This window comes from Macaca mulatta, chromosome X, assembly GCF_049350105.2.
Source record: "Macaca mulatta isolate MMU2019108-1 chromosome X, T2T-MMU8v2.0, whole genome shotgun sequence".
Classification (NCBI taxonomy): Eukaryota; Metazoa; Chordata; class Mammalia; order Primates; family Cercopithecidae; genus Macaca; species Macaca mulatta.
In genome coordinates this window covers 80,472,797-80,482,218 of record NC_133426.1, presented here as the reverse complement: position 1 = coordinate 80,482,218, position 9,422 = coordinate 80,472,797, and the positions used below count along the sequence as shown (strand labels likewise).

General features: G+C 42.6%; 1 protein-coding gene across 1 annotated transcript; it reads right to left on the bottom strand.

The window, feature by feature from the left end:
• Positions 1–8,488: 8,488 nt before the first annotated feature.
• Positions 8,489–9,059, bottom strand: LOC706801 (putative FXYD domain-containing ion transport regulator 8). Its single transcript, XM_001095176.1, has 2 exons — positions 8,907–9,059; positions 8,489–8,623 (listed from the first exon to the last, which is right to left on the bottom strand). The coding sequence occupies exons 1-2, from the start codon at positions 9,057–9,059 to the stop codon at positions 8,489–8,491; spliced, it is 288 nt and encodes a 95-aa protein (XP_001095176.1).
• Between the last annotated feature and the right edge of the window lie 363 nt (positions 9,060–9,422).

Sequence of the window (9,422 nt, the reverse complement as noted above, 5' to 3'; positions counted from 1 at the left end):
TATTTATTTATTTTTGGAGTCTTGCTCTGTCACCAAGGCTGGAGTGTGGTGGCCCGATCTCGGCTCACTGCAACCTCTGCCTCCCGGGTTTCATCAATTCTCCTGCCTCAGCCTCCTGAGTAGCTGGGATTACAGGCATGCACCACCATGCCCAGTTAATTTTTGTCTTCTTAGTAGAGACAGGGTTTCACCATGTTGGCCAGGCTGGTCTCAAACTCTTGACCTCGTGATCTGCCTGCCTTGGCCTCCCAAAGTGTTGGGATTACAGTCATGAGCCACCACACCTGGCCCATTACTTTTGTATTCTGCAAATTTATTGAAGTAGTTCATCAAGTCTAGAAGTCTTTTAGAGGAGTCAATTTATAGGTATAAAATAATGTCATCAACAAAGAGATATTTTGACTTCCTCTTTTCCAATTTGAATGCCATTTATTTCTTCCTCTTTCCTGATTTCTCTGGCTAGGACTTATAGAACCATGTTGAAAAAGAGCGGTGATAGTGTAGATCTTCATCTTGTTCCAGATCTTAGGGGAAATGCTTTCAAATTTTCTCCATTGAATATAATATTGTCTGTGGGTTTATCATATATGGCTCTTATTGTTTTGAAGTATGTTCCTTCAATGCCTAGTTTGTTGTGGACTTTTAGCATGAAGGGATATTGGATTTTATCAAATCCTCTTTTACATCTATTGAGATGATCATCTACAGTTTTTATTCTTAGTTCTGATTATGTGGTGAATTTATTTAATGATTTGCATATGTTGGACAGTGCTGGCATCCCTGAAACAAATCCATGGGATCATGATGAATTATCTTTTTGATGTGCTGTTGGATTTGGTTTGCTTGAATTTTGTTAAGGATTTTTGCATCTATGTTTATCAGGCGTATTGGCCTATAGGTTTCTTTTTTTACTGTGACCTTGCCTGGCTTTAGTATCAGGGTGACCCTGGATTCATAGAATAAATTAGGGAGCGATCTCTTCTCTTCAAGTTGTTGATATAATTTCATTAAGATGGGTGCCAAGTATTCTTTGTATCTGGTAAAATTCAGCTGTGAATTCAGCTAACCTTGGGCTTTTGTTGTTGTTTTTGGAAGTTTTTTTTTTTTTTATTACTGTTTCAATTTCATTACTTGTTTTTGGTCTCTTCAGGATTTCTATTTCTTCCTGGTTCAATCTTGGGAGTCTGTATGTTTCCAGGAATTTATCCATTTCCTCTAGGTTATCTAGTTTGTATGCATAGGGGTGTTCATAGTAGTTTCTGATGATCTTTTGTATTTTTGTGCTACCAGTAATAATGTCACCTTTATAATTTCTAAATTTGCTAATTTGAATCTTCTCTCCTTTTTCCATGGTTAGCCTAGCTAATGGTCTCTCAATTTTTTAAATTCTTTCAAGGAATCAACCTTTAATTTCATTGATTCTGTGTATCATTCTTTTTTGGCTTCAATCTCATTTAGTTTCACTCTGATCTTTTTCATTTATTTTCTGCCAGCTTTGATTTTGATTGGTTCTTGTTTTTCCGGTTCTTTGAGGTGTAATATTACATTGTTAGTATAAGATCTTTCTAATTGTTCTATGTTTTTTTTTGTTTGTTTTACTTTTAAGTTCAGGGGTACATGTGCAGATTTGTTACATAGGTGAAATTGTGTTATGGGGGTTTGTTGTACAGATTATTTCATCACCCAGGTATTAAGCTTAGTACCCGTTAGTTGTTTTTCCTGAACCTTTCCCTCTTCCCACCCTTCACCCTCTGATAGGCCCCAGTGTGTGTTGCTCCCCTCTATGTGTTCATGTGTTCTGATCATTTAGCTCCCACTTATAAGTGAGAACATGCAGAATTTTGTCTTCTGTTCCTGTGTTAGTTTGCTAAGGATAATGGCTTCTAGCTCCATTCATCTCCCTGCAAAGAACATGAGATGTACGTGCTTAATACTATAAACTTTCCTCCTATTACTGCTTTTGCTGCATTGCGGAAGTTTTGGTATGTTGTATCTCTATTTTTTCATTCATTCCAAAGAACTTCTTTTTATTTCTTGTTTGTTTTTATTGTTTATCCAGGAGTCACTCTAAAAAAAGTTGTTTAGTTTCCATGTACTTGCATAATTTTGAACATACCTCTTGGTATTGGTTTCTAATTTTATTCCACTGTGGTCTGAGAAGATGCTTGATATAAATCTGATTTATTTGAATTTGTTGAGACTTGCTTTGTAATGAGGCATGTGGTCAATCTTAGACAATGTTACATGCACAAATGAGAAGAATGTATATTCTGAAGTCATTGGCTGAAATGTCCTGTAAATGTCTATTAGGTCCATTTGGTCTATAGTTTATGTCCAGAGTTTCTTTGTTGATTTTCTTTCCTTTCCTTTTCTTTTCTTTTTTTTTTTTTTTGTTTTTTTTTTTTGAGATGGAGTTTTGCTCTTGTTGCCCAGGCTGGAGTGCAATGGCCCGATCTCAGCTCACTGCAACCTCTGCCTCCCAGCTTCAAGCAATTCTCCTGCCTCAGCCTCCCGTGTAGCTGGGATTACAGGCACATGCCACTATGCCCGGCTAATTTTTGTATTTTCAGTAGTGACGGGGTTTCATCATATTGGTCAGGCTGGTTTTGAACTCCTGACCTCAGGTGATCCACCCACCTCAGCCTGCCAAAGTGCTGAAATTACAGGCATGAGCCACCACACCTGGCCTTCTTTGTTGATTTTCTATCTTGATGATTTGTGTAGTGATGTTAGTGAGGTTTTGATGTCTCCCACTATTATTTTATTCCTATAAATCTGTTTTCTTAGGACTATTAGTATTTGCTTTGGGAATCTGGGTGCTCCAGTATTGAATGAATATATATTTGAGATTGTCCAATCTCCTTGCCATGCTGAAACCTTTAGTATTATATAATGCCCCTCTTTGTCTTTTATTTTTTACTGTTCTTGTTTTAAAGTCTCTTTTACCTGGTATGAAAATAGTTTTTCCTGCTTTCTTTTTTTCTTGTTTTTTTTTTTTTTTTCATTTGTGTGATGTATCTTTTTCCATTTGTTTTTTTTCTTCATTTTTTTGTTTCTTTATTTTAATTTTTTTTTTTTTTAACTATATCTTAAGTTCTGGGGTACAGGGGCAGAATGTGCAGGTTTGTTACATAGGTATACACGTGCCATGGTGGTTTGCTGCACCCATCAACCCATCATCTACATTAGGTATTTCTCCTAATGCTATCCCTCCCCTAGCCCCTCACCCCCTGACACGCCCTGGTGTGTGATGTTCCCATCCCTGTGTCCATGTGTTCTCATTGTTCAACTCCCACTTACGAGTGAGAATATGCAGTGCTTGGTTTTCTGTTCTTGTGATAGTTTGCTGAGAATGATGGTTTCCAGCTTCATCCATGTCCCTGCAAAGGACATGAACTCATTTTTTTGAATGCTGCATAGTATTCCATGGTGTATATGTGCCACATTTTCTATATCCAGTCTATCACTGATGGACATTTGGGTTGGTTCCAAATCTTTGCTATTGTGAACAGTGCCACAATAAACATATGTGTGCATACTATCATCAGAGTGAACAGGCAACCTACAGAGTGGGAGAAAGTTTTTGCAATCTATCCATCTGACAAAGGGCTAATATCCAGAATCTACAAAGAACTTAAACAAATTTACAAGAAAAGAACAAACAATCCCATAAAAAAGTGGGCAAACGAAATGAACAGTCACCTCTCAAAAGAATACATTACACAGCCAACAAACATATGAAAAAAGTTCATCATCACTGTTTATTAGAGAAATGCAAATCAAGCACAATGAGATACCATCTCACACCAGTTAGAATGGTGCTCATTAAAAAGTTAGGAAACAACAGATACTGGAGAGGATGTGGAGAAATAGGAATGCTTTTACACTGCTGGTGGGACTGTAAATTAGTTCAACCATCGTGGAAGACAGTGTGGCAATTCCTCAAGGATCCAGAACTAGAAATACCATTTGACCCAGCAATCCCATTACTGGGTATATACCCAAAGGATTATAAATCATTCTACTTTTTCCATCTTTTTACTTAGAGTCTAAAGGTATCTTTGGCCAGTAAGTGGGTCTCTTTTAGGCAGAAGATAGTCGGGTCTTGTTTTATTACCCAATTTGCTACTTTGTATATATATATATGCCACTGCACCCAGTCCAATCTGTATATTTTAAGAGGGGCATTCAACCCTTTACATTTAAGGTTAGCATTGATATATGACATTTTGTTTTTGTCATAGTGTTGTTAGCTAGTTGTTTTGGAGTTTTAATTTTTCAGTTGTTCTATGAGATCTGTGAGCTTGTGGTTATGTGTCCTTTTATGATGGTATCATCCTTTCATTTCCATGTTTAGAACTCCTTTGAAAACTTCTTGTAGGACCAATGTAGAGGTGACAAATTCCTTTAGTGTTTGCTTTTCTGGGAAAGACTTGATTTCTCCTTCATTTGTGATGTTTAGTTTGGAAGGGTATAAAATTCTTGGTTGGATTTTTATTCCTTAAGGAGGGTAAAAATAGGCCCATAGTATTTTCTGACTTGTAGAAGGTCAACTGAATAGTCGGCTGATGGTATTATGGGTTTTCCTTTAAGGTGATTTGACTCTTCTCTAGTTGCCTTTAAGATTTTTTCTTGGGCTGGGCATGGTGGCCCATGCCTGTAATCCCAGCACTTTGGGAGGCTGAGGCAGGTGGATCACGAGGTCAAGAGATCGAGACCAGCCTGGCCAACATGGTGAAACCCCATCTCTACTAAAAATACAAAAATTAGCTAGGCATGGTGGTACGCGCCTGTAATCCCAGCTACTCGGGAGGCTGAGGCAGGAGAATTGCTTGAACCCAGGAGGCAGAGGTTGCAGTGAGCCGAGATCGTGCCACTGCACTCTAGCCTTGGGCAACAAAGCAAGACTCTGTCTCAGAAAACAAACAAAAAAAAACCAAAAAAGGAGATTTTTTCTTTAGTGTTGGCCTTAGATAGTCTGATAACTATATGCCTTGCTAATGTTTCCCCTTGTATAGTATTTCATAGGTGTCCTCTGAATTTCCTGTATCTGGCTGTCTACCTCCATAGAAAGGTGAAGGAAGTTTTCTTGAATTATACATAATTCTATATTTCTCAAATGCTTTGTTTGTTTTATAAAATTACTTTTTCTTTATTTTTGTCTGATTGGGTTCATTTGAAAGACCTATCTTTTACCAGGTGTGGTGGATCATGCCTGTACTCCCAGCACTTGGGAGGCTGAGGCAGGAGTATCTCTTGGGTCCAGGAGTTTATGACTAGCCTGGGCGGCATTGTGAAATCCCATCCCTACAAAATTAAAAAAAAAAAAAAAAAAAAAAGACCTATCTTCATCTTCTGCTTGGTCTATTGTTAAAGCTTTCAATTGCATTTTGAAATTCCTCAAATGAATTTTTCATTTTTAGAAGTTCTGTTTTTTTTAAAAATAAATTAATATCTTCCTTCCTTTTCAGGATTGCTTTCATGGTTTCTTTGTGTTGATTTCCAACCTTCTCTTGGATCTCATTGAACTTCCTTGCAAACCATGCTTTGATCTCTTTATCTGTCATTTTTGAGTTTTTCCACTTTCATTAATAACTGTTTCTAGAGAGCTCGAGTGATCCTTTGGTGGCATTACAACATTCAGATTTTTCATGGTGACAGAATTCTTATGCTGGTTCCTTCTCACCTAGAGAGGCTGCCACTTCTTTTTAAATTTATTTTCATTCAGGTGAGATTTTTTTCCTATATATATGTGTGTGTGTGTATACATATATATGTGTGCGTATACACACACACATATATTTCCTCTAGAGAGTGTGACTGTAGTGTATGTTGGGTAAATTATTTGCCTTTGTGCACTTTTGTTAGTAGGTTTTTATTGGGCTGTGCAGTTAGACCTGCAGGCCAGTAAGTGGCACTAACAAAGACCCAGCTGGGGCACAAGCAACTGTGTATGGAATCGCTCCTGGCTTGCCCATAAATACCCCAATGACAAGCAAAGGCACCAGCTCTGCCTTGCCCACTAATATCCCAATGACAAGTGAAGGCACCAGCCCCGACTGGGGTGACTGGGGGAGCTCCTGGTGAGATGCACTAAGGTCTCTGCAGGGGGTAAGGAAGCTGCACTGACTTCACACCTTAGATATGCAGGAATGTGATCTGTTTCTCCTTTACACCCCTGTCCTGGTGCTAATGACTCTCCTTTCAGATGCAGTTTTCTATCTCCAGGCCACAGTGTAGCTGAGAGCCATGGAAATTACCTGACCCAGAGTTCTCCACTGGAGTGGTTTGGGGATGGAACCTCTTCACTCAGCTCAATACAGACAGATTTATGGCTTGCCTGTTCTCTGATGGAGCAACCCTGCTGCTTCATATAGAAAGGAGTAGTGGCTCTGCCATTTGGCCTGTGTATGTGAGTGTCAGTTGTGGTGATGTTGGCTGGTTGGGCTGGTCCAATCTCCGACCCTGGGGGTGGGGGTGGTCAGATGCCAGCAGTAGTGGACTAGATTAGATGACTCCCCTATTCTCAGGCCCCCACATGGCCCATTGAATGGCATGTATGAGTCTGAAAGGGGCTGGACCAGGACTGTGTCAGTCAGCCCAGATTTCAGGTGCTGGCTATGAGAGAGAATGGTAGTCTGGTCCCTGGGTCACTGGCAGAACTCTCAGGCAGGGTCAGGGAGACAACAGGCCTATGGGGGCTGGGCTGCAGTTGAAGTGGTCTGGCAAGAGCAGGGTGGCTGTGCTGTTAGGCTTTCAGTGGGGAGGGCAGGCCCCCTCTTCTGAGGCAATAAAGACTGGCAGCTGTGGAGCATGTGGCCTACTTGCACTTTCCTCCACAGAAGCAGTTCTGGATTTCACTATTGGGGCCTATGAAGGTGCCTGTTGCCCTGGCCTGTGGGCAGAAGGGGCAGAAGCAGCAGTGGCAGAGGGTGCGGAGGGCCTATCGGCGGCCTCTGGGAGTTGGCAGCCTCTGGGAGTTCACCCAAAGCCACATCATTCAGGCAAGGGTGGGGTAGGTGCATGTGGGGCCTGTTACTGGTAACAGGTAAGGCAAGCCTTACCTTGCATGGAGCCATGGAAACATGGGTTTACACCGGGTGTAGTCTGCCTGCTCCTTTGCATTGTGGCTGCAGGTTGTGTCTTTCTTTTGGAAACAATATTTTATGTCTTTTTTCTGTTGTTGAGAGAATAGATCACAATAGAGAGAACAGAAGTATGGTCATAGCAGCAGTTTGTTTGGTTTCCACAGGAACATGGAGGACAGTAGGGGCAGAAACTGGTTTGAGTCACTATTCTTATTGTAACCTCTGACCTCTTGCTGTTCCCTCCACAGTGGGGCTATACAGTCTTCCAGATCTCTAACCCTCCTCACTCACAACTCTGAATACTGACAGGCAGAGCAAAAAATGCAGGATTTATCTCTGTTGTCTGACCAAGGGAACATGGGCAGTGAGTGAATCAAAGGACCCCTACTCTCACTCTGCCCATCCCAGTGTGTTGGCCCCAACAGAATGGGGGTCCCTCAGCCATCACCTGCCAGATACCCAACTTTATGTATAGGAGTCTGCATCCTGATGGCCTGGCTTGTAGATTGAAATCTCAGAAGCAGGGAAGGTTGGAAAGGGGTACAGTCCCAGCGCCCATGGGGTTATTGCTGAGAAGATACACAAGGGGCATATTCCCCAGGGATAGAGTAGAAGCCCTTAGCCTAAAATCACTGGGAACTCTGCAGAAGGGCAGGGTTGATGCAGACTTCTCTGTGGAACCCTCCTGGAAAAAAAAAATGATCATGAAAGGGAGTAGCTCGCCTGAAGGCAATGGCTGGGCTCACCGGCTCCTTGCTTTGAATCTCCAATTATTAATACTAAGAGACCTTCAGGGTAGACTCATGTGAGGGTGAAATAAGGAAGCGAGTTTCTTGTAGAGGAGTGAAGAGGGTCCATGAGGAATTATAATGGCGGTGATGCAAACCTCCCCAGGTCCTAGGATAATTGGAGATTCCTGCCCATGCTCCTACCCAAACCCATCCCCCTAAATCAAGAAAACGGGTTGGTCTCTCATGGAATAAGTGAACGCCTAGAAACAGGAGATGATGGAGGCTCATGGTGGCAGGGAGGGATCAATGGTGACATGGCTCCTCTCCTGCCTGGAAAAGTGAGTCTCCACAGTTGACTAACATAATATCATCCATGAACAAGTAGCCATGAAGACCACAGTCGACAAACATGCACATACACAGACACGTAACAGGAGTTGGGCAAGACCACAGGATGCATGAGGGAGGCAAATGTTAGTTGCATCATTAGGTTGAAGAATGTTGTTAGAAGCGATAGGGATGGGCACAGGGAGATGCACAAGTTCTTGCCTTCTCCTGGGAAAATATCTGTTGCTACAGTGGCCGGTTTTCTTAAGCATCGACATTTGCATCTAAAGGTTCAAGCAGCTACCTTCTGGTTCCAGAGGCTGCCTATCTGTGGGCTGCACTTCAGATTTTTGCTATCTGGGGCTCTTTTGCATTTGCAATGATGAAGTTCTCCACCTGAGCTTCCTCATCTCCTGGATCCTGGGGCTTCTGATTGAAACTGCACTTGCATCTGTGACTTAGATGATGGAGGTTCGACTGGGCATGGTGGCTCACGCCTGTAATCCCAGCACTTTGGGAGGCCAAGGTGGGCAGATCACTTGAGGTCAGGAGTTCAAGACCAGCTGGCCAACATGGTGAAACCCTGTCTCTTCTAAAAATAAAAAAATTAGTGGGGCATGGTGGTGCATACCTGTAATCCCAGCTACTCGGGAGGCTGAGGCACAAGAATCACTTGAACCCAGAAAGCAGTGGTTGCAGTGTGAGATCCTGCCACTGCACTCCAGCCTGGGCAACAAATCAAGACTCTATGGAGGCTCACAAGCAGGAAGAGGACCATATCATACACCAGTCCCCCAATCCTCAGGGTCTGGTAGTTATCATGAAAAGGATCTATTTCCTTCTCCTTCTTAGCTGCACTGGCCAGGACCACAGGGACCAGCAGGCTGCATACAAAGATCAGTACCACCTCCATGGCATCTGCACAGCTGGTCCCCTCCAAGACAATCCTAGGAGGACATGCTAAGTCCTGAGGAGCCTTGGTTCTGTCTTACGGGTGTTCAATAGTGCCCAACCTCCCACTCCCTCCCTGTCCTGCAGGCAGCAGGAGCAGAGGCAGCAGTGGCAGCAACTTGGAAGGGCCTAACAGTGACCTCTGGGATTTGGGCCCTCAGAGGAATGCCAAGATATAGCCACAGTGTTCAGGCAAAAGCAGGGCAGCTGTGCTGTGCTGTGCTGTGCTGGGGCACTTTCATTGAAGCAGGCATGTCATGTCTGGTGGGGAGCCATGGAGGTGAGGGATCACGCAATGTGCAGCCTGCCCACTCCTCTGCATCAC